Source organism: Pezoporus flaviventris, unplaced genomic scaffold (assembly GCF_033815535.1).
Source record: "Pezoporus flaviventris isolate CSIRO_AGI_PZ_B2104156 unplaced genomic scaffold, CSIRO_AGI_Pfla_v1 ptg000002l, whole genome shotgun sequence".
NCBI classification, from domain to species: Eukaryota; Metazoa; Chordata; class Aves; order Psittaciformes; family Psittacidae; genus Pezoporus; species Pezoporus flaviventris.
Window position 1 is genome coordinate 91,509,069 of NW_026892550.1, and position 25,998 is coordinate 91,535,066.

A 25,998-nucleotide genomic window follows, 5' to 3' on the forward strand; every position below is an offset into this window, starting at 1 on the left:
ATTTAAAATGGAAGTTTTAATTATGTGCATTTGAATAAGGTACTCTTTTCAGTATATTCATTTTCATTCCAAGGGACTTGCTAAATATTTTATATTTATTATTTCTGTACCCTCATCTAATTGCAGAATTAAAGCAGCTTCAGAGAACAATAATGATGATAATGAGATCAGTAAGAGATTACAAAGACTGAAGTTCTAATGCAAAGAAACAGTCAAATGTTCAGTGAAAACCATTACAATTTGAGGAGAGAGCATAAAAACCCTTAGCCCACTGCCCTTTCTTTGTAGGCAGACCACCCCCTCTCAGATCATAGTTTTAAAATGAAGAGTAAAGAGCTCAGATTGCTTTCAAAGAACAGTGTTCAACCTGCTGTGTTCAGAGGGTTGGACTAGATGACCTCCAGAGGTCCCTTCCAATCTAAACTATTTTGTCATTCTATTGGAATGCTAACTCTGCCCATGGAAAACTTGAATTCTTTAGGAAGTGCTTTTGCCAGTGTCTCCTCTTGAGGCTATTTTCTACAGCTTTGTTCAGCTTTAATAACACCTTTCATGCTCCTTTTGTAATTGCATTAAACTTGCATGTCATTCTTGTCGAATACCCACATTAATCTGTGTATTGCCAAATAAGAAGCCATTAGAAATGTGTTTACAAATCCAGTTTATCAAGCCCTTTTCCAGTGCTCCAATCACAGAATCAACCAGGTTAGAAAAGACCTTTAAGATCATCAAGTCCAACCATTCCCCAAGACTGTGAAGGCCACCACTAACCCATGGCACTGAGGGCCTCATCTACATGCTGTGTGGCCACTTCCAGGGACAGTGGCTCCAGCATTGCCCTGAGCAGCTTGTTTCAGTGCCCGAGCACCCTTTGGGGAAGGAATTGCTCCTAATCTCCATCTAAACCTCCCCTGGTGCAGCTTGAGGTCATTTCCTCTTGTCCAGTCACTTGTTCCTTGGGAGCACAGGCCAGCCTCCTCCTGGCTTCATCTTCCTGTCAGGCAGTTTTAGAGAGCGACTAGGTACCCCCTGAGCATTCTCTTCTCCAGACTAAACACCCTCAGGTCCCTCAGCCCTTCTGCATCACACTTGTGCTCCAAGCCCTGCACCAGCTCTGTTGCCCTTCTCTTTCCCTGCTCCAGCACCTCCAGCACCCTCAGTGAGGGGCTCAGAACTGAGCAAAGGATTTGAGGTGCAGCCTCACCACTGCTGAGTATTTCAGTGCTTAAAATGACATGTAGCCTTACAAAGGAACTTCAGACTACAGCAGCACTTCAAATAACCTTTCTCAACTGCTGTCCAACCCTGATTTCCAAAGACATTTCCTTGCTTAGCTGTAGAGTTTTCCTGCAGGTGGACATTTTTGAATACCTTAGGTAGTACCCCAGTCTTTACAGAAACAAGCAAGTCAGTGTTTAGCTCACTCCTGTGCTTGGTTGGGATCCAAAACCTTGATGTTCTTCTTCCCAGTTTCCCTAAAAGGCTTGCCCCTGTAGACATTTACAATCCTGAACACGGACAGGGACTGTACAAATTGCAGCTGTGGCTGTTGTGTTCTTTCAGACATTTGCTCCCTCATTCCCCTTACATGATGATGCGTGGCAGTAAATACCACAGTGAAGGTTCAGGTGTGTAGGAACAGTTTTCTCTTGTCACACAAAAGAATAGTCCTATATGAAATAACCTAAATCCGCTGCTGCCTTTCCTACTTTAAAAAGTGAATGACACCAAATTACTTTGCAAAAGGTTTGCTTAAGTGAGAAGGAGTATGGGGGGAAGCACCTTTCTCATCAACTTGTGTAGAACCCACTCAGCCCTGGGAAAGCCTGGGCAATGGATAGTCCTTGTAGCCTGTCCGGATGGCATTATATTTAAGAAGAAATTAATTCTTAACCTTGAGACAGAAGGATTTCAGCAGGAAACTTACTAAAAAAGTTGCTCACAACTCATGGTGCTATTTAATGTTCTGTAGTAGCAAAGAAGTATTGAGAATGTATAATGTGCTTGGTAAGGTAGCACATCATCACAATGAAGAAATTCTCTTCTGCTTTGCATCATGGCCATGTATATATTATGCTGTTTTACTATTTGCTGATTCCTTGATTATTCAAATACAAAATTCCCAGCAGTTCTTGGAATTTTCATTGCATTGTTTATTTTTTACATAAATTTGCTAGAAATATTTGTGGGTTTAGTAATCTTTAAAGCGGTATGTAGTGGTAGTGGTGAGGTGATAACTTTGGTGCTTATATAAAAAATTCTCTTGTCCCTTAATTATGAGAGACTTTGTGAATTAATGCAGGCTGAATTTACCTTAGGGAAGCCATATTGATTTATGAAAGCTAAAATTTTAACCTGGGATTCCCTGTGTATATAATTGTTCACGTGCATTATTATTCATGCATAGTGAAGTAGATGTTAGTTGGCATTTTTGAGGATTTAAATTGAATGGCCACTATGTGTTTTATAAGTGGGTGCCACACTGTAGAATTATGGAATTATGTGATTGAGTTTGGAAGAGATTTCTGGAGATCATCTGGTTCAACCCCCTGCTCAAAGCAAGATCAACTAAAGCAAGCTGCTCAGGCCCATGTCCAGTTGGGTTTTGAATGTCTCCAAGTGTGAATGCTCTACAGCCTCTCTGGCTGTATCCTTGCACTGGCAAGCCCAGACCTGGACATAGCACTCTAGATGTGTCCCACCAGTGATGAGTTAGAGGAGAAGGATGCCAAGGAGAGCTCCATGCATTTCTGCTGCTCTCACATACAAGGCTATTTCTTCTCCGTGTCTTCTTGGCTAGTCCTTCCTAAAAAACCTGAATGTATCAATTACCTGATAGCCACAGACATGTATTTCTTGTCCACATCATTCAGCATCGTTCGATTGCCAGCCATTCCACTGCTTTCTTACTTGTTGGTGGGTTTTCACTTCCCTCCTTAATACTCACAATTTAATTCCTCACCCGTTGGTGCCCACCCTATTGGAAAAGACGCTTTTGCCCCATGTGGTCAGATGGATTCTGTGTCTTGTTAGCAGTCTTCCATTTTCAGAGAGGGTCCCATGGTTGTAAAATCAAAGTATTTCTTCACAGTGCCAGCTGTGCAACTGTCCCGGTTTTGGCTGGGATAGACTTAATTATTTTTTTATTACTAGCTGGTACAGTGCTGTGTTTTGGCTTTAGTCTGAGAGCAGTGCCGATAACACACCAAAGTTTTAGTTATTGCTCAGTTGCGCTTACCCTGATCAAGGACTTTTCAGTCTCTCAAGCTCCGCTAGTGAGGAGGGGCACAAGAAGCCAGGAGGAAGCAGAGACAGGACACCTGACCCAAATTAGCCAAAGGGGTATTCCATACCACAGCGTGTCATGCCCAGTATATAAACCTGAGGGGGAGTTACCCAGAAGGGCCAGATCACTGCTTGGGTCACGCTGGGTATTGGTTGGCTGGTAGTGAGCAGGTGTACTGTGCATCACTTGTGTTTATTGCTTTTTTCCTTTCCCCTTTTAGTATTATATGCTCTCCCCTTGTTTTTTCCCTTATCATTATAAGTAGTATTATATTATGCTTTAGTTATTAAACTGTTCTTACCTCAACAGCGACAAGCCATTGTTGTCACGGGGCGGGGAGGGGGGTGAGCGAGTGACTGCATGGTACTTATTTACCGGCTGGGTTTAAACCACAACAGCAACCAATTTTTGACCCACAGGATCTATCCACTCATCCTCAGCTCATTCCTCCTCACTGCACGATTGAGGAGAGAGCCACCTGGGCCCATTTCTCTCTCTTTTTATTTTTTAATGTAATACAAGTATTTCATAAAGAGCAATTTGCAAGTACGATGCTAACTTCTGTTTCCATCTGACAAGTAGCTGCTGTAAGCATGTTACAAATCCCTATGTAAAACTAACTTGTAGTGTGAGATGTAGGCAGTAAAATAAAGGGTTTCTTTTTCTTTTCTTTTTTTTTTTAATATGATAAGACTTTGCTTCATAGAGGGACATAGGTTCATAAATTCTTTTGTCAAGGAGAAACACTTCAAGCAGTAACTATTTTCTCCTGGGCAAAACCTTCTTATGAATCTTTAAAAAAATTTCTTGTTAAAGCCGCTTTGTACATAGAGGATTTTAATGAAGGTAAACACTGCTTTTGAATGAGCATACGAGAACTTCGGCTGAGAAGCAAAATGTTAGCATCAAAATTCTCAAGAGGTGTTACTTATGTTGCAAGTAGCACTTCTGATTTAAAGACCATTTTGTTTTCTATGTGATTGCATGCACACAGTACCTAAGAAAGAGACTTAATAAAATGGACAAGCCCATGACTCTTCAGTACTTTATTATGAAGGAAAAAGATGCCCTGGCATAGAGTTGTTGGACTTCTGTCATACGCAAACTGCATCAGGCTCTGTTTTATTTTCTTTTAACTGCGCTGAGTCCTGAGATAAACTGGGGAATCAGCAAGTACTGATGCTATATACCCCTATAGGTGAACGGGTAGAATAAAGCAGAGTTTGGAGAACTCACTGAAAAATGAGGTCAGTAGCTGCTTTGAAAATAAGTATCATTCTTGGGTTGCAAATGGAATGTGAGTAACAGACAAGATTGATCTTTCTGTCATGATTGTGTTTTGTTGCTGTTATCTCTTCTCAACCAGTAGATTTATTTTTTCCCCTCATATTCTTGGTGACATTTTAGAGGAGGGTTAGGAAAATATCTGTATCCTGTTCATCTTAAATTGCGTTATTCTTTGAAAATAATTTTTGAAGTTTCAGGCTTTCCATATTTTTGAGCAGTCTAGGCTTGAAAGTATAAAGGAATGTCATTAAAAAGGCATCTATAAATATATATCTGTACATACATATAGAGGAATAGATGGGAATGAAAACGGAAAAATGTGAAAGCAAATTATTTATTAACTTCTGTCCTTCTGTGACTGTGATACTACGGGTTAGATCCCCATTCATAGAATCATAGAATCATTTAGGTTGGAAAAGAGCTTGAAGATCATTGAGTCCAACCATTAACCTAGCAATGCCAAGTCCACACTAAACCACGTCCCCCATTCCTGTGCTGGTGTTGCTTACACCTGGAACCTTCTAAAAACTTTGATTACCAGACTTTTCTGTGAACCACAGCACATACTGAGTGAAAATATAAAAGAAGGTGTCAATCCTGTGTACCCTCAGAGCTGCTAGCACAGTTCCAAGGAAGAACTCATTTGGGCTGTCAACTTACTGGCTATTTTCTCTCTTATAGATAGGACTGGTTTTTTTTGTAACTAGTTGGGAAAGAGTAAATTTGGTAGGATCTGGAAACGGCTGTAATCTGTTCCTTTAAAATGGATTTACAGAACTTCTGAGGTGGGTGCCGAGTCCAAGTTCACCCCAATTCCTTCTTTAAAGTCATGATACAGGGGTTCTTACAGGGATTAAGAAGTCTGATTTGGGGGGAAGATCTCCAATGCCAAGAAAAGTTGGAATTTTGGCGCCCAGTGAGCCTCATATTTCTTTCTGAAGCACGTTCTGCCATGTGGGAGAGGAAGTTGATAAGAGAGGAGATGACATTTTCCTTCAAAATGCTATTTGTGTTCTAAGAACTTGAGAAGTGGAGTACATTAAAAGAGCTATGTTATTTAAACAAAGATTTACCATTTACTTTTTTCATCTTTTATTTCATAATGTGTTTATTCCACACCCTGCCTTTATGGTACCAAATTTTTCTCTAATATGACAAAAAATCTGTCACATGACAACCAACTTTCATAGTTGGAAGACTGTAAAGCTGGAATATAAAAAGCTGACTATCAAGCAGTGAACTCATTATAACCCCACATTATCAAAATTTTGAAGAAAACCAGAAAAATACTGGCTAAGATACTCTTTTTTTCTTTAGGTTATTTATATTTTGAGTCTGGCGAAAAACCTGTGAAAAATCTCTTGTAAGGGATGGATGCTACATTGACACAGAGCCAAGGGAAAAGCTTTACAGTAGAAATTGTTCATTGACTCTGTGACTACAAGTGTGGAAAAGCAGAGAAAAATTAGATAACATTAATTCAAGAAACACAGCAAAGCCAAGGCACAGGATTGGTGTATAAACAGCTTTAACTGTATATATTCATCTCAGTGGCTCTGAAAACAAATGAAAGATTACTGGGATAAGATTATCTGTAACAAATGCAAGGAAGTGTATGAAGCAGTTGGAAAAGCTTTTTATAGTGGAGCCGTTAAATCTAGTTAATTGTATTTGATTTTTGTTTTCATAATTACTTCCATTGTTCCACTGAACTCCTGCTGAATGTCTGACATCGTCGAGCTGTCATGCCCTAATTAAAAAAATAAATGAATAGAAACTGAATACCAAGGTGATTAGTGTTGTGTTCCATGCTTTAATATATGTCCTGCTCCTACTGGTTGAGAGCTACTTCATACTTAGCTGAGGAGATAGTCTTTGATTTAAAATGAAAAAGCCACTATGATAAGGTAGTGTGGTTAAGGGAAGAAGCATTTGACCATATGTGATGGTAACAAAAGTAATTCTGTTTGCTGTTGCCATGTGGTAAGAAGGTCAGGAGTAAGTAATGAGAAACCCAATTTATGTTAATTCCCACTGTGACCCCTCACACAGGCACTGTCCAAGTTAGTAGCATTTTATAGCTCTGTTAGAAGTAGTCAAGGATGAGCTGGCCTGAGGTTGCTGTATTGTGATCTGTACATGTGCAGTAGGTTTTATAAATCTTGAACTGGGTTTATTGTGGAACTGTAGAACATTTGACTTACAGCAAGGCATACATGCGTGATGTACATGCAGCTGTTTTTGAGGATATTACTTATTTAATCTGATTAATTTCTAAAATGCAATTATATGATGCTCTTGGAGCACATGCAGTGCACTGAATTCACAGACCTTTCCTATATCTGTGGCACAGACATAAAATCTTATTGTATCTGGAGAAGTGTAGCTGAGACCATGTTTCAAAGTACAACCCCCTTTCCCCAAACTCTCACAACCATTACCATTCATTCTGGGGCTAATTTTGATCTCCCTTACTTTGAGATAAACCCAGTAATGGTGGCTGAAGTTGCAGATGTTCATGTGGGCAACAAATAAAGAGAAGCCACTGGCTCTATTTTGATCTGGGTATTGCACCTAGATCCTGTGCTTAAATTGGCCAGTTACTTCCTCATCATATTTTTTTTTTTTCTTTCATATTTAATGCTATGAATTTCTGAGTGCAGGCATTATGTTAGCACAGTTTTTAAGGCTGGAAGCTGTCAGGAGGAACACTGCATAGGTTTGTGTAAACGAAGTGAACTGTCTTAACAGTGCTTGTTATTACTGGAAAGACTAATATGGCTAGCAATGTCACGTACAAAGCTGCTTTCTAAGACCTTTTAGGCAGGTGGCCATCTGAGTCAGGTAGGACTGTGGCTTGAGGAGCAGTGGATGCTGTAGAAGTCTAAAGGCAAGTTCATATGACAGAAATATGTGCTCCAGGCAGTGTTATCAGTCACTTTCCTTTCACGATGGGTATCAATCTGGCCACCTGTTGAAGTGAAAGGAAAACCGAGTCAAAGAACTGCAGTATCTTCTTTCAGTTTATTTGACAATGGTGTGTTAGGTAAAAATCTTTAAAAAGGAAAACTGATAATCGTGAAGTCCAAAGCTTTTCTTTTAAGCCAAGCATCTTCATTACCATTCATGGGCATTTTATATAGTTGTTCGTGTAAGGTTTGCACTTGATTCACATGATGCATTACCTAGTTTGAAAAAAAACTACTCAGCAGGTGTGGTGATACTATATGCTGAAAATGAATATTTAAGACTCAGGGGAAACTATTTACAACTTTGGGGAGGTGGGAAGACAGTATAAACTTCATTTAAAATAGTTTATGTCTCTTCTCCCTTTTAAAGCACCATTGAAAGAGGTATATCCACATTTCCTAGGGTGATCCGTCACGAGCTGACTTACCTATGATTTTCCCAAATATCTTCCTAGTTAGATAAAACATGTGCATGAATGTGAGAATGATTTATCTGTTTTGTCTCAGTGATGAAAATCTGTATTCAACTGAATTTGCCACTTTCTTAACTTTCCTTTATAGCTGAATTGGGAGTTCAGTGTTGCTTCTTACACTTTCTTAATTTGTTGTGGTACTTCACACTCATGGGGTGGAAAAGCTAGATTTCATCCTCCATGTCGACTGTTCAGAAACTTGCATGGATATTTAAAAAAATATATAGGAAAAATAGAATTATTTTTACAAATGCAGCCCCAGGATGAATCCACCTCTAGCACCATAGCCCCAAGCTTCAGAGCCTGGTTGTCATTACCCCTAAAACTTCTATCAGTGTACTTGTAACAGCATGATTTCAGAAACATCTAGCGTTGACTCTTACTTTGCTACCATAGGAGCAGTATCTAACCCGTGCATGTTGAATTACAAGATGTGGCTATTCGAAAATGACCCTACTTGTGAGTTTATATTTTCAAAGATTTATTTGTCCATGCCTAGACTGATGTCAGTGGTGCATGTGGTGATCTTAAAGGAAGAAAAAAAATAATTTCCTACTTAAAGTGATTCTGTGCATTTTACAATATACACACGTGTAGCAAGTGTGGAACACAGAAGCAAGGAAAGTTATCTGTGTTTTTCAAGTAGGCATGTAAAGGAAGCTGTGTGATGTAAGGAAAAGAAATTAAATTTAATCATTATTCAGATACAGCGAGTAAAGATGAAAGTTCTCCACAATTTATCTACCAAATGTTTGTGTCTGACACAGTGACTCTAATACCACAGTTGTTAATATTAAGTCTGTCCACATATTTTGTGCAAAATGTCTGTGGTGAGGCATTCATTGTGTTGAAAAGCTGACACAATGGAATGCTTTTTGTGCTGGCTCTGGACAAATTACAGTCCATTTTGTTAGTTCCAAGGTCAGAGTACTATCATGGCTCTTAAAGTGTAGAGTAGTGAAGTGAGCCCTATTGAATGAGGAACAGCTCTAAGTTTGCCTGATTATTGCAGCCAGGTATCTCTAATAGCAGAGTTCTTCATGTGAGCCTATTTCTCTTGTCTAAAATTCTCATTTTTGCTGTAATTTGATTTCAGAATGACTTTCACTGAAGTATATGTACAGTTGTAGAGCTCAGCCATATTTTCAAGGTACACAGTAGCCATTGTCAGTGTAGATATGCTTTCATTGCCTATTTCAGCTCTACTGCTAGTTTAAGCATAAGACAAAGGGCACTGTTATTAAACACCTTGTACTGTCAGAGTCTGTGTTTCTTTCCCTGACATTCTGGTAGATCAATTCTTTTCTTAAAATCAGAAAACATAAGCTCTTTCACACAAAACTTGGAACTAGATTTGCATGGACTTAATACATCCCTTTTCCCCCTACCCTCTCTGGTCTAACACTAGCCTTTCCTCCTAATATGAAACATTATTTTTGTGCCTTGCAAGCCTGCACTGGTTTTTCTGTGAATAAGAATCATCAGATTATTTTGCCATCTTGGCCTCTCTGAAATGCAGCATGATTGTTTTAAACAAATTAAGATCAGAATTAGTTTTTTTTTTTTCCTCATAAAAACAGTGGTACTCTCCAGAATCCTCTTCTTTTCTCACAGCATGCAATTTAAAGTTCTTGATACCCATTTTGTGACTAATGAAGCTTTCTTGCCCATTTTGCTCTTCTCCCCTTCTATAAAGCAGTTCATCAGCATTGCTTTTTGATTAGCAAAGTGAGTCATTTTAATAACATCCATCTGCACCCAAAGTGTACCTTTAATTCTTCAGTTCACTCTTTTGAGTTCATGACCACCTGCAGCCAGCTCATTGATTCACTGGTGTGATTTTTGCTCTTTGGGAGCAGGTGAAGAAATAGGGTGGCTTTCTCTTATCTGCCCAGGGGCACCAGCACACATAAGCATCAAAGGACCCAGAGTTTCTGTAGAGTAAAAGGCTGGAAAAGAAACAAATAAAGGTGATGTCTGGTTGTAAGACTAGCTCAATGTGTATTTAGGTTGATACAATGTGTTTTATTGACTTACTGTCTTAGTCCGAATTCTAAAACTTGCTTTATTATTACTTAGTCCTGGGTAATTTTGAAATGGGTATTGCTTTGCCGTTGTTTGAACTCTGTCTTTAGCCTTGTCCTTTTATTTCTTCAGGATCATTGGTGTATCTAAATTTCTGTATAGAGATAAGCTGTTAAAATATTTTGGTTTTCCTTTCCTTTGCAGGGAGTAATATGTGGGAGGCTGTGGACTATTTGCTTCCAACATAGGAACAGCACTGGGTTGGGAATCTGCACTCCTGAGAGAATGCTGGGAATCTGCAGAGGGCGACGGAAATTCCTGGCTGCCTCTTTGACCGTCCTTTTTGTCCCTGCCATTACGTGGATTTATCTGTTTACTGGGAGTTTTGAAGGTAAGAGGAGAATAAGGGCTGGAGGTGGAAGGCTGGGGTGTTGAATGTATCAGACAAATGCAGATCATTGATTTTATTGAAATAAATCTGGTTTGACTTTCAGAGGAGGTAGCTCGCAAGGTGCAGATTTCAATGAAGGGGCTTCCTTACCATGTTCTCACTGCTGAGGAGGATGTAATTGCTGGCCCCAGTTATTTGATGTTTTTTCTCATTTTTTGACTTGTAAAAAGTGAAGGAAACCCAAACAAATCCACCTTACTCATTTCTTTTCAGAGTTTTCTAATTTTTAAAAGTTGACCTATCCTATGCCCTGTAAGATTTTACTTTTAATTGAAATTAACATCTCATTTCAGATCTGCCCTTAATATTATTTTAAAGTGTTTAAAATATTTATTCTGGGCACTCTTTACACATCTCTGTTTTTATGGACCTGTGTGTTAGACCTTATATGTATAGATGAGACTGAGCCTAGTTCTGGGACGCAAAGCAGGTAGTGTACCTAGCTGGAGGGCCTACAGGACAAGCCAGGAAAACGTGTGTCTGGCATGGATCTTTGCATCATGGACTGTGCTAGGTCATGGTTACTCAGCTGCAGGCTTTCTCTTGTCATGTGGTCCATTGTGCTGCAGCTCACTGGACCATGGAACACATGGTGGTACCTAGTTCGGAATGTCAGACAGTGGTGGGATGCTGCTCTATGAAGCGTAAATGTAGGAGCAAAGAATTCTATGAATGTTCTCTAGGCTCCTGATTTGGTTATATAAATGCATATGTGGCCAAAACCTGCAAACACATGAGACTCTTTTCTTGCCTTTGTGTGAAAATTGTTAGTTCTAGCCACTGCCTCTATGTTTATTGTGCTAGGAGGCTGAACGCAGAAAATCAGCAAATACCTGTATAAAATCTCTTATAAAATCAGTTCAAATCCATATCACTCTGGGTGGCAGTGGGCTGCTATAGCTGGAGTATCTTTGGCCTTTTTTCAGGTGGAGATCCTCAAGCTTCTAGGTACATTGACTTGCAGCTTTTTATAATCAGACTTGAAATAACCACTACTTTGTCTTTTGTCTGTCTGATGACCTCTTTTTCTGGCTTTAAAGGAGTTCAGTAGTAATACTTCAGTTAGGTGAGGTTAGAAGTTGCTGGACCTCTGATTTCTTATTACTTTGTAGTTTTGAGGGGGTTTTGTATTTTTATTTTTTGATTTTAAATGAGATGGAGCATTTTATGTTTGGCAATAGGTGTGTTGTTTTGGCATGACTGGAAAAAGCTGTTCAGCCTTTGTAATTCTCTCAGCACAAGGAAAGGTGTTTCAGCTGTTTAAAAACTGTTCAAAAGCTAGTTCACAGTCTGATAATTTTAAAAAGGCATCGTTTAAAATGTCAAACTTCTTTCATGTAACCTTGGCTGATGAATTTGTGCTTTGTTTCAAAACAAAATTGGATTCCAAGTTAAATTACGAGGAAGAACGTGTGAATATTTTTAGTGTGTATTACATACATTTCTGTATTAGTTACATGCCAGGTACAAATATTTGCTTATGCAAATTTATTTGCTTACATAAAATTCTGCCTTAATGGGCAGTAACTCTATGAGCTTATTCTAGGATGAAACACTTAGGGATTCATGTTAAATTGGAAATATAAAGGGTGCTGGCTGCATACTTGAAAACTAATGATCTGGCAGTCAGAACAGTACTGATTGTGTTTGATTTTAAAAGCTGAGCAAATGCAGGCCTCACCTTTTTGCTTTTAGAGGAATATTATGCTGCCTTGTCGTAATGACTATTTTAATTGTGTCCACAATTGATAATGGCATGCTGCTTTAAATTCCTCTGTGTGTAGAATCCTTTGTTTTTACAGTGTGCTCAATACAAATCTTGAAATTCACTGCTAAATGTTATTTGAAGTGACTTAAAACTCTCAGTGTGAATTAATCTTAAATGCAAACCAGGGAGCAAAGCCCATTACCTATTAAGAAGCCTTCTACTGAAAAAGGACTGGAAATTACATACAAATAGTAACTCTTTCTGTTATTTTTCTGTATCTGTTTTTTTGTTTTCAGTTGTTTTTCTTTTTAAATTTTTGGATGGGGCATGATTGTTGGTTAAAAACTATGATCAGTTAAAATATTTATTTAACCAAGTGATAGCTAGGATTTTCCTTAAATTGTAGGTATTACGGACAGAAAGTTAAGGCCTTTTTTGCCACTTTATCAGCTTTTTGAGCTGTACTTCACTGTGGTTCACACAATTTACTTATGTTTTAAGCTGTCTGCGTATGGTTGAGTAAAAATGTCCCACAGCAGCATCGTGCCTTGATTTGAAACCAGCAGGAGTGGAAAGTCCTCTCTGTCTTCTGGCATTAGCTTCTTTGGTTAATAACAGGCAGCACCAGAAGCTTTCTTTTCAGCTCGTTTGGTTTTAGATTAAAGTAAATGGTTCTTGTTATACTTTTATCCACTAAGTTAAAGAAATTGTCAGTGCCTAGTTTCTTCATCGGCTCAATTATTCAGGGTGGAAGGGGCCTCAGGAGTTCTCTGGTTAAACTTCTGCTCAAGGCAGGGTGGGCTTTGGTGTCAGGCAAGATTTCTTAAGCCTTTATCCAGTCACGTCTTGAAAACCTCCAAGCATAGAGACTACATTGTGTTCCTGGGCAACTTGTGCCACTGCTTGACTGTCCTCAGGTGGAAGGGTTTCTCCATATATCTAGTTTGAACCTCTTTTGCTTCAATTTATGTCTGATGTCACTCATCCCTGCACCATGTATCACTGTGAAGAGCCTGGCTTTATTCTCTTGCCACTTACTTGTAGGTGTATTTCCATTTGAAGGTACTTACATGTAGCCGAACCACCTCTCAGTCTTTTTTTCACTAAGCTAAAAACGTTGAGCTCTCTGAGCTGTAATGGGAAAGAATGTTGTGCTCTTTTTCTGTATTATTTTGCAGGGTTTTGTTTGTTTGTGTGTTTCAGGGTTCTAGAACCAAATATCACTCTTCGGTACTGGTATCTGCAGTGCTTTGTCCTGGAATTACTTGTTCTTGATGTAATTAGGGATTACATTACTTGTCTATGTGTTTGTATCTAAGAAGTTATTAATTTGCCATGCCATGGCAGTGGGATCACATTTAGAAAGCCTCTATAAGCTCTTTGTTAATGTGTAATACAAAATATGGGCTAATGTAGTCAAATCCCACGTTCTGCTTTTTAAATAGTTTGCAACTCTTTAAGAAGAATTTTATTTCATTTTGGGTTTTGTTTCTCTGGTCAGAATGTACATTGCAGCCTAATACTGCACAGTTGTCACTCAGACACTACCAGTAAGACTCTTTCCTTGGAATATTCATTGGAGGAGACATTACCCAAACTGTGACAGTGACAGCTACTAAAAGCTTCATTAATCATGAATATATGTCTATTAAGGTTGAATATTGTATAGCCCTTGAATGTAACTGGTTACTGTTGCTGTTTTTAATAATGCATGAGGACAGTGTAATCTCAGTTATCAGTTACTTTGAATGAAAAAGCTAATTGTTCCAACATCCTTAAATCACATTCAAAGGGGAAGGTAATAGAGTAGAAAGGGTGGGGTGCATTTGAAACAGGAAAGAGGAAATAATCAAATAATATATGATGAATTTTCATTAGAAAGAATATAGCAGTTTTGGTAACCCATAGAGCTCCAGAAATAGCATCATTTTCCAAGCTATATGCAGCAGTTTCCTATCCCCTTTACCATAAAAGTCATGTAAAATGAAGACTTGGAACTGTAATTTGACGCATGCTCTCTAGATTACTGCTTCCTCAAAAAAATGCCCACTGTGGCTATGTGGCCTCAGTCACCTCGTTTTGAAAGGATGAAAATACACTTTAGTTGTAAGTTTCTGTTCTGTGGATCCATTTGAGGTTGAAATCGCCAAAGTGGCTGTGGAGGGTTTCTGTGTAGAATGTATTTCACAGGAAAGGAAGAGTCAGTAGTGTAACCTTAAGATAAAGACTTGAGAAGTTGTGTGAGACACTATGTGGGAGGTCTGTGAGGGAGCCGGAAGCTGACTCTGTGTTTTGTCAACTGTCAAGGTAACATTTTAACAGCACAACCTGCCTTCTTTCCTGGGACTTGCTTTCCTCAGTTGTTGTTTTTTTCACTCCAGTGTTGGGCAACTCTAATTTTCTGACTACTTTTTATTTTATTCCAACTAATCTGTAGAGACATGATTGAAGCCCGAGTTGGGCAAACACCTCATAAAATACAATAAAGTAAAATGAAGGAAGGCTGCAAATATTCATCTTAGTATTTAAATGGCTTCACTTTGATGCTGTTCACACTCTTTTTGTGTATGCTTTCCATAAATATTCTAGTGAATATGTTAATTGGGAAAAATGTCTACAGAAACAATGAATATCCAGTTTTAATATTCATGGGAAGCAGATTTCGAAATCATATTTGTGAATACTTGAATCAGGAAACCGATTCTGGGAGTTCAGCTTTATAGAGTTAAGTGCCAAAAGTTTATCACATGATCTTATATGCGTGATGAAAACTGCTGAGTTTTTAATGCTTGCAATAAGTTGCTCATAGGAAGAGGCAAACAAATAATTAATTGCTAAAATGTCTATCAGACACTTGCAACTGATTAACAAACATCAGAAAATAATCCCTTCACAGACAATGTAATCAGAAAGAGGCAAAATCTGAAATTGCTTTTTTCATTACAATTCTCTCAGTTTGCCTGAATTTTATCTGCTGTGTGTCTCAGCAGGATTAAACAAGAAAACTTAATCCAGTGTGCATTTAAAGTAGAAGTTTCAACCTCTGTATTTATTAAGTCTTTTTAATAAAGTTCTTAGAAGAGAGGTCCTGAAAGGGCTCCTTTGCATATAATAAGGATGTTACTGTGATGGGTGCTGAACAGCTTTACATGTTCAGTTACTCATTATACATGCTTTAGTTTGGCTTCATAGCAGCCCCTTCGTAAAAGCTGCTTCTGTATAAATTTCCATTCTGGAGCAAATGATGGTCATTTACTCCTCTCTTGTTACAGTTTTTTTTTTAGGAAATATGCTGAGAATTGTCATTTAAACACTTTTATCTCAGCTGCAATCAAAATACCTTCTTTAGTGTTTGCAGTTTTTACTGGAGGATCCTCCAAGAATAAAATCAGTCATGATAGTAAAGACCTCAGGCTTATGCTAGCTTTTATTGCTTTGTCCTTGAAAGCCTGACTTTCTATGCAACCCTTGTGATTCGGCTATGCGGTGTTTGGAATGTCTGGTATACTGATGAAGTTTGATTGAAGTATGCTGTTGACCAGGAGGTCCATGCTGTGAAAGCTCATCATCTTTAGCTTGCAAGTCAGTATCCCCGCAATTAGATCTTGTTTTGCAGACATGTACAGACATGAGAACCATTATTTCACCATCATAGAAGAAAATAAAATTAACAAGCGAATATGAAAAAATAAAGAGTTTTATTCCCCATTATATAAAGACATAGTCTGCTCGTGAGCAGTGACTGGAAAGTCAAGTAGTTTCTGTGGCAAAAAGAGAATGGCCTTAGGCAAATAATGTGAACCAAAAGACAACATAGTCATGAGAAGCTTTTGAAGGTCAGACTGTGGAGTTAGTGAGGACCATGTTTGTTTTTTTCTTCTCAACCACTCTTTCAATTGATCCAAATGATTCTGCAATACACTTTTTTCCTTAACTAATAAGGTCCACCAGGTATCTCAACACCTAAATGCTGGTTTCAGTGCTGTTTCTTTTGCTTGCCAGGAATTCACATCCTTAAACCAGTATGTTATCGTCTCAAGAAATGCCATGAATCTTGTAACAGCCGCTTCTTTTGTGAGTATGTTGTGCCAAATAAAAGCAAGTACTCATTGCTTTTTTGAATTCCAGTGTAGGGCATACATGTTCTCTTTCAACACTTCTCTCAAGGCTCTTATTCCATCTTTGACTTCCTCATTCATTGAGCAAACATTTGGGAAAAATGTTGTCCATGAAAGTTGCATTACACAAAAGTGAGCAAATTCCTTCCAAGAAGAAGGGACATCTAGATGCCTAAATTCTATTAGGACTTCATGGAAGACTAGCAGTAGGGGAGTTATTTCCTGATTATTCCTCTTTCTCTTCAAAGAAAGATTCAAAGATAGGTACTTGTAACTTCATAGTCAAAATATGGTTTTCTTCAGAAAAACAAGATGAGCTTAAATGTCTTGTTTCTAAAAAAAAAAAAAAAAAACGCCAACCTCCTAAGCAGTTCTGCTTGGCTGTTTGAAACAAAACAAAATGTGCAGCTTACAAGTCCACCAGACCTTCTTTGAATGTTGGAACTAATGTAGCCTGACTTGCTGTGATTGATGGCATGCGGCTGATTGATGTTGAAGTCGTTTTTCCTACAATTAGGGCATTTATAAAAATCTAGCTCCCATATGGGTCTCCTGGTATTTAAATAAATCTTGAGTTCATGCTGCAATATATTTCTCAATAATGAAAAGTATAGCATCTCTCTGTGTGTTCCTGACGATTGTAGAAGCTTCATTACATCTGACTTCTTTCCCTCTAACAAAATAATTTGAAATTAACCAGTGAGCTTTGGGGGCAAACGGTCAACAAATATATGTGTATGGGAGAAATAAAATACCTGAAATAGAAACATTTTAAAAGATTGAAATGAAAATTTAGTATTTTGTTTCTGGCAAATGTTTCAGTTAACTCAGAACAATTACGATATTTGCTTTTAGTGAAATATTTGTGGATATTTTTTCAGATCTGGGAAAAATTTGTAATCAGAATCTTTCCTGTTAGCAAATTGCATCTGTAGCATCTTTCAGTAGTTTTGAAACTTACGTTTTGAATATTTATTTAAATGTGTATAATACCAGAAGGGGAAGGAGTCAAGATAAAAATACATTTGAAGAAGTATTTCACACATCATGTATAGTTATTCTTTTGTTCTGTAGATAATGCTCTGGCATGGTTTAGCAAAAGCAACTGAGTGTGAAGGTTAATAGCCTGGTATTGGATGGATATGTTTTAGGTATGCTTACCTTAAGAATCCCAGTATCTTCAAGACATTTCTTTATTCCCTCTTTACCCATTTCAGACATTTTTTTCAGTCATGACAACCATTCAGTTTTTCAGTTGAGTAGTTATTTCCCTCCCTTGAAATTTTACCTCTCTTGTGCTGCTTTTCCTTCTGCAGTTCTTGTTTTGAGACTTGAATTTGAAAGATATTTTTAAAGTTATCTCAATATCCTTGGACAATTGAGTGAAATGCACAGCTAACTTCAAAAACGTGGGCTGACAGCAGTCAACTCGGTTCACTCAGCTTTGTAGATACCAACAACAGGAGGAAAAGTTTATGACCTGGAGAATTGTATGTTTTTAGCCTGATACTCTTTTGCAGTTTAACAGTGTTCAAGCCATTTGAGCTATCCTGTGGTAATACTTTTTTCTAACCTGTAGCACAACCGTCCTTCTCCATACTTCTGTGGAACATGAGACAAAGTCCAGGATGTAAACACGAAGGTTTTAAACATGTTTTGTTTTCGTTGTAATTCTGTTTAGCTTTCAAATTGCTAAATGTCAGCTTTTGCAGAGATTAGTAATTAGGGGGGAGAAGTGAAAGTTTTCAAAGTTAAATTCAGAAAGCATAACAGCTTGTGTTTCTGTTTGGTATGTTTACTTAAAAACAGAAATAATGGAAGATAATTTGTGGGCCTAGATAAAATATTTTACTGTCTGAATAAAGTATTTCATAAGGTGGAAACAAGGGTATGTGGATAATGTGGGCCCCCTCTGGAAGGAAATGGGAGAACTGGCTACCCTGGATTTGAAGAAGGCTGATGTTCTCAATGACTTTTTTGCCCCAGTCTTCACCAACAAGTGCTCTAGCCATGCCACTCATGTCTTGGAAGGCAAATGCAGGGACTGTGAGAATGAAGACGTTAGACCCATTTTAGGACAAGATCAGATTCAAGATCATCTTAGGACCCTGAATGTGCACAAGTCATCCTGCCCCTCTACTTTCTCTCATGAGACCCCACTTGGAGTACTGTGTGCAGTTCTGGTGTCATCAACATAAGAAGGACATGGAACTGTTGGAGCAAGTCCAGAGGAGGCCATGAGGATGATCAGGGGACTGGAGCACCTCCCGTATGAAGACAGGCTGACACAGTTGGGGCTGTTCAGCCTGGAGAAGAGAAGGCTGTGTGGAGACCTCATAGCAGCCTTCCAGTATCTGAAGGGGTCTTACAATGATGCTGGAGAGGGTCCCTTCATCAGGGACTGTAACGATAGGACAAGGGGTACTGGGTTTAAACTTAAGCAGGGGAAGTTATAGTTAGATATAAGGAAGAACTTCTTAATGTGAGGGTAGTGAAGCATGGGAACAGGTTGCCCAGAGAAATGGTAAATGCTCCATCCCTGGCAGTGTTCAAGGCCAGGTTGAAAAGAACCTTGGGTGACATTGTCTAGTGTGAGGTGTCCCTGCCCATGGCAGATTATATTTAAGGTCCTTCCCAACCCTATCAATTCTATGATGCTATAATGCAATACTTTTCCAGTGAGCCTGTAGTAACAGGTCTGCATACTGATTCCTGAACTTTGGAGAAGCCCAATGAAATCACTGTCATCAGGATATAGTTTAGGACACATGGAATAGCTTACAACCTTGGTTGTAATGTATTGAGGTTCTGAATTGGAAAATCCAAAATCTGTATCCACAAAATATACTGAAAGTGTGATTGTAATAGAATCAAATCTACTTGTGCTGGCTGTAATTGAGCAAGCACAGGTACTGTTAGGAATAGAAGTAGGCCACTATGAAAAGCAGAAGAAGCCTGGTCAGCTTGTATACTGTTTTCTAGACAGTGAAGCCTGGGCCCCTGCATCTTCAAAGTGATATTTGTTCTTCCTAAGTAGGTTAAAACCAGTGCATTTATGGCTGTTGGTGCTACAATAGCATCTTCATTTGGCTCTCTTAACACAGTATTGAGGTTGTCATGGTGTAGTTTAATATCAAACAATGTCGCATAGCATTCATGTAATACATAGATGATTATTTCTGGAGCCAAAATAAAGCCATGGCTAATAAAATAGAAATATTCTTATGTGCTGAAAACGTCTTGAAGAAAGTGCTAGAATAAAAAAGATGAAAGAGCTGTATGTGATTGCGTTAAAAAAATAAAATAAACTCTAAAAGCAGTGTTGCTCCCCACCATTTTCTTTCTTTCCTTTCTATTTTATGATTCATCTTTCCTTTACATGTCTGTACATCTCTCTTAGAGTAGTTGCACCAGGCTTTTGCTTGTGTTTCAAAATTGAACTGGCAGACAAATTTGTAGATTCTCCCCAAAATCTCATAGAACAGGTACTTATGTTTTGTTGGCTTGTGAAGATTTGTAGATTTCTGCCATCAGATGAATGTTAACATCTCTCATATCTTCCATAGTGTAGCTTGTATTAGGTTGTAGAGTTGATAGAATAATGTTGACTGGTAATTCCTGCATCTGACCCATGCCTTCTAGATACACCACAGCTTTTTTTCTAATCAGATTTCCAAACCTTATATTAAAGCTGGTGGAGGATTTTAGCACATCTCTGACGAAATTATGCCACCTTTTTTCACAAATACGTGCTTTAATCCTTGTCTGTATTTTTCTGGCTTCATGTTTGGAAGTGAAAGATGAGAAATAGATGAGGAAAAAACAATAAAAAGGGATCATTTAAACAGTTTCAGTTTTTGTGTAAATAAGTGCTCAAGGCTATGAGATATTGCAATACATAAAGTACACCGCAAGAAATATCACCTTGAGAACTATAAATGAGAGTGCTACAGAACTACAATTACCAAAACATATAGCTGTTTGTTTTTTTTTAACAAAAAGGTGTATTTATAGGATAATTACTAACCTTACCATAGCTGACAATCCTAGTTATCTGGATGATCAGTTGCCATCCTAGGACAGAAAAACTAATTTCCCAAGTAGATTCTTTGTTTTGGGCTTCAGGTTACTCTGTACCTTTTCAGTAGTGAAAAATAACCCTTCAGAAAAGATCAAATCAAGCACAGTTTCAGGTGCAAGTTAAAAATGTTTATTAAATTTGAGAAACAAGATTCATTTGAGCACTAATTTGTCAACCAATTATTCAGGCTTATAAACTTACATTTTATGACTGTTGTAATCTCAGTTCTCGAGATAAAACAGAAAATCACTGTACAGTGTTTGCAAGTTGCCTTTACAGCATTAAGAAATAAAAGATTTCTCTCCCACTGTTTTCATATCATTAAAGCATTCAGTATTCTAGAATTGTATTGAACTAATACCACAGCTTTAATATTTCACAATCAGTAAATTTCGTGTCTGTCACTGGATTTAATTTAACCTAACTCCATGATTTTGCTTGTTAACTGTAGCAAGAATAACATTTTCAGATGAATGGGTGCTATAAAAATCTGCTTTTTATTCTCTACTAATCAAACTGTTATAATATGTACCTCAAGTGATCTACGGTGACTTTAACAGAGATTTCCTTTGGTCTGAAAATGTGAAAAACACACAGAATGTTTTCTAGGGGTGTTAACTATAATGGATTTAGCTATTTCACCTCTTGCTTCAGTGCATTACAAACCCAAGGGTTTAAGGTAAAAATCTCAACAGAGAGGTTACATTTTGTAGAGTATTCTTACAGCACCCAAGTAGAAAAATCTGTCTGCGCAGCTAAATGTAATTATTAGCTTCCAAGGAACTCCAAGTAACTCTTTAAAGCTTTGCCAATATACACAGGGATAAGTAAATCTGAAAATAACCATTATCTAACATACTTGAGTTGGGTGAAGTTATTAGTTGCTTGTTCACATACACTTTAATGGAGGTGTGATGAATTAAGTACTCTTCCTGTAGAATGCAAATACCTTTAACCAAACGATTGAAATCTGCTACTTATCTCCTTTAAACTGAACAACTTTATTTGCACGAGATCTGCCTCATGGTAACCTGACTTCAGAGCCTCTGATGGTGACTCTCAGCTTCATTCTGAGTTTCTTGCTCTAAGAGATTTAAGAGCAAAACATACCTCAGTTATTTTTGTCTTTTTTTTCCTCTCCTCAATTTTAAACGTTTTCATATGCCCCCTTTCTCTTCAGCTACTATACTTACACCTCAGTGATTTGATATTAATAGCAAAGATTAAGCAGTTTCAGCTCATCAGAGAAGAGATATTAATCATCATCAAGCCCAATGAGAAGTTTAATTTTCTGCTTCTCTTTTTTCACTAAGCTCTGGCGGCTGTCACTCGCACCGATGTCTGCGGGACATTTAATAATCTACTTGTGAAGATGCATTTCAGTAGTTTCTTTCCTTTTATTTCCTCTGTCAATCTCTGAGAGTTTCATCATTGCAGGCTTTAACTGAAGACCACTGTCAGGAGATGAAGAGAAGAAGATTATTTCTTGAACAAAGCTAGTTGTGGGACTCATGGTTTTTAACTGTATTCAGGAGGAAGACGGGTTAAATCAAGGTATTGAAAACTATGGGTTTGGGTGGGTGACTCACTACCCATTCCCTTCAAAAATATCATATGCTCCCTGTCCCCAGCTCCTGTTTGTACACATTTACTTATTGGTGCCTCAAAAGTATGGTTAGATTTGCGGTGCAGTACAGATGTGCAGCACACTGAATCAGGGGATGACAAGAAAGAATTCGCATAGAAATCCTCATAAATTACACAGTTATACTGGTCCGTGTCATTGTTGTAGATAGCATTATTGCAGTGTAGGAATGGCTTTTGCCAGCTCAGTTAAAACAGCTTCCAAAACGACATACGTACCAATAAAAGTCACGTGGAATATTATGCTAGTTGACATAGCAATAGCTGTTTAAAATGGCATGTCGTCTTAGACTGGCACAAGCTTACCTTACAGAGAAGCACTAAAAAGTGAAGTACTGTCTGTATAGGTGTTAATGTGCAGTTTGCATATCCCACCTATCCAGGGGGTTGTTTATCAGGTTCCAAGCAGTTTTAAAAGCAGAAGCTCTCCATTTCGGACAGAAGGTTACAGTTTTGTTAAGTCGGAGAAGAACAGATCAGACTGAGACAAAGCCACACAGGGAACTCAGAAGCATAATGGTTAGTTTTCTGTATGCTTCAGATAGACTTCATTTATTGGATAGTGGATTTGCTGTTTGATCTGTGATGTAGCTGATTAATTTGTACAGCACATGCTGTGAAAGCACTTAAGAAAAATTTTAAGGAGTTTGTAACTGTGGCTGCTACTGTCTTGCTTTATTGGTTCTGGATGCCTGATTTTGAGTCAATGTTTCTCCTGTTTAAAAAACAGGCCCTTCTGAATTTGGAGAGGTTCAGGTTGAGCACCTGAGAGCTTTAACCCAAAATCAATCATTATGGGTTTTTTTTGCAGAAAAGATGGCTCCCAGCCTGATACTGTGCTCTACTGAGAGGACTGATTTATTCCCTCTTGCCAGGAAGACTGTTGTGTAACTGCATTTTTCCTTTCAGCTTCGAAAAAGGCCTCTGTCTACACTGCTCATTTAGGATGTAACTGCAGCATGCCTCTAAAGTTTTCTGGTCATGGAACCTTCCTGAGCTTTATTAAAAATAGTTTTTTAAAAAGAACTTTTTGATATCAGTAGCCACTTTTCCACCTTGGGTACTAAAACCACAATAGGCGGGTAAATCAAGACAAAATAACATTAAGCTTAGAAAAATTTGCTATTACCCATTGCAATTGCTGCCACTAAAGAAAGGGCAGAATCCCTTCCTCCACCAAATCTACAACAATTAGTACTGTTCTAATTGGCATAATAATTTATTTTGCAGGTTAACTCAGGCGAGCCAGATCTAAAATAATATTGCCAACCTGAAGCATAATGGTATTTTCTGGGGGGTGAAAAAATATTTACAGAGTACCGTACTGTTCATAGCACAGCACTCTATGAACATATGTAATGTGCATTGAATTTCCTCAAATTTTTTAAATGGTAAAGTATTGTCCTTGGAAACAAGGCAGTTGGGAAAACATTTGCATATTTGAGCAGACTGTTATATTTGTAATAACTAAATGATCATTTACCTTATATATCAACCAGTAAAGCACAAGGAGTAGGAAGATACTGTATTATTATTTTGATACTGCTTAGAAACATTCCTGGTGTTTTTGTCATAGTTTGACTGCACAGAAGTAATGGGAAAATCTGAGCCATTTCTGAGCAGGGGGTATTTTTTGTGCTATCACAGTTTGGTTGCACAGAAGTAATGTACTTGATTTAGGAACTGTGGTGGAGTAGAGACTCCCCTTGGAGGCAGACAGGAAATGGAAAGCTTCTGCTGGTTGAAAGATGTTAATTTTAGGTGGTGCTTGTTGGAAGAACCAGTTTTTCAGTGAGTGAGAGTAGGAATTGCAAAAGGATTGGTGAAATGTGGGAGCTATGTTTTCAGTGGGTCTCACAACAGAGGTGTTCTAACAGTGTGGTGAAAACTGAGGACATGAGGGTTTAACTGAGGATGGAGGAGCTAATGAATGAGAGTTGGGAAAGAACCATGCTCAGGTGTTACTGTCACTTGTCATAAAGGCTTTCTTGGTAGGAAGCTGAACAGAGTACTGAGAGCTGACTTTTTTTTGTAATAATACAGGCAAGGAAAAGGTGTGCATGCGCAAACCTGAGATGTAGTGAAGAAAGTGGATTCATATTGAAAAGAGAGAGGATTATCTTGAGGAGTCAAGAAGACACTGAGTTCCATTATGAAAGCATCATTTGCAATGTTACTATAAGCAGTCTCACGGTGCCTCAGACTAACCTCATTGTATTTGAGCATCACATACATGTGAAAGGATTCTGCATCATGGAAACCTGTATGTTATTATCCATTCCAAACTATTCTTTTAGGTTTCAAACTTCTGAAATTACAGTGAAATTTTGTATTTGAAACTCAGTCTAAACATAAAGGTGACCAGTCGAACTTGCAAATGGATAATGGATATTTGTTAGTCATCAAGTGTTTGTTTGTGGCTTTAACTGAATCAGTGTTGTAAAGTTGAAGGAAATCATTAAGAATTATTAAGAGATAATTTGCTGTTACAAGGAATATGGAAAACCTGCCTATTTGATCCTCTCAAGAGCAAATATAAATTGAATGAACAATACGTTGAAGAGAAAGAGGAGAGTGATCCTGTAGGTGAAGCATTTTTGGTGATAGTAGATGGATCAATGATTTTTTATTAATTTAAGTCTGTCTAGACCTCCCAGCACCTTTTTATTATCAGTCTAGCTCAAGAGCAGAGGCTTTATATTGTCAACTCCCCAGTAAGACAGCTGAAAGTTATGAGGTTAAAAATAATAAGAATAATAAAATAACTGAAAGACAATGACTGTAACTTAATGAGCAAGTTGTATTCTGCCTGTGTACTTTAATTAACAGTTCCAGTATATCTCAAAATAATCAACTTAAGAAGTAATTAGAAAACTTAAATTTTGGGTACTTATTTTCTATGCATATATGAAGGGACAAGTACACTTCTGGATGCTGAAACTTAAGAAAAGGGAGAAAAGTTAAGAGACTGAACTGAGAGAATCACCATTTTCATTATTTTAAGTTGCCTGGTTGAAAATGAACAGATAATGGCTGTGAGAATCCAGAATACAGGTAAAACCACATTCCTAATTAATTCTATTTATTATTTGCCTCAAAGAAAACAGCAGAATGTTGATACCAAGTTGATGGAGATGTCGATCAAGGATACAGGAGTAAAAGGTAAATTAGGAGGTCTTTGCTTCTTCAGAGCAAAAAATAGGGTAAAAATGTTCAGAACTTCAAAATGCAGTAATGTGAGATATTTGAAGTACTTCTGATGATATTTGTTGAAAATGAAGTGTATCTTAGTACTGTTCTAAAGTGTATGGTGGAAGGTCAAACATCTTCCCTGGATGTTTAGAGAAAGGTTGATAAATAGTGTAATTCTCAGGAAAAGGAGGACTGCACATTTGTAGTCAACACTGCAAGCTGACTAGCCTTTTTATAGCATACAGAAGTGGATTTGATCTGATTGTAACTAGTTACAGACTTAAATTATAGCAGTGGGAAATTTAGGTAGAATTTGACAAGAGGAAAAGCAGCTCTAAACATAAGGAGTGTGAAATGTCCTGGTAGATCGTGAATAGGAATTGTGGAATCTACACCATGAGATTTTTTTTTAAAGCAGGGCCATACAGTGGCAAATGAAGTTCAGTGTTTGTAAGTGTAAGGTACCTTGGGAAAGAATAAGCTTAATTCACTATAGTGGCCTCTTAGGTGATTGTCACTGCTCTAGAACTAGGTCTTGGACTTTTAATAAATAGTCCTAAGAAAGCTGGACTTGACACTGGAAGTTAGTAGGTAAGGTATATGTGTCAACAGCACAGGCAAAATTTGATAGACCTTGTTAGTTATTAGAATGGGAGACTTAATTGTATTTTCTGTTCTTTTACCAGATTGAGAGCTTTCTAAATGCACAAGGCAGGGCAGAGCTTTTCACATGAACGGGCACTGTTAATACCAAGACAAATGAT

The 25,998-nt window shown here is 37.9% G+C and overlaps 1 protein-coding gene across 5 annotated transcripts in view; it reads left to right on the top strand.

Annotated features, from left to right (window-relative positions):
• Positions 1 to 25,998, top strand: part of LARGE1 (LARGE xylosyl- and glucuronyltransferase 1) — a 278,219-nt gene that overhangs the window by 72,939 nt on the left and 179,282 nt on the right. For all 5 annotated transcript variants that reach the window (XR_009741802.1, XM_061445076.1, XM_061445074.1 and 2 more), the window contains one exon: positions 10,245 to 10,431. Coding sequence is in view for 4 of the 5 variants with exons in the window: in XM_061445076.1 (XP_061301060.1) it covers positions 10,326 to 10,431 (106 nt within the window). In the remaining variant the exon portion in view is untranslated. The remainder of the gene's footprint in view (positions 1 to 10,244; positions 10,432 to 25,998) is intronic.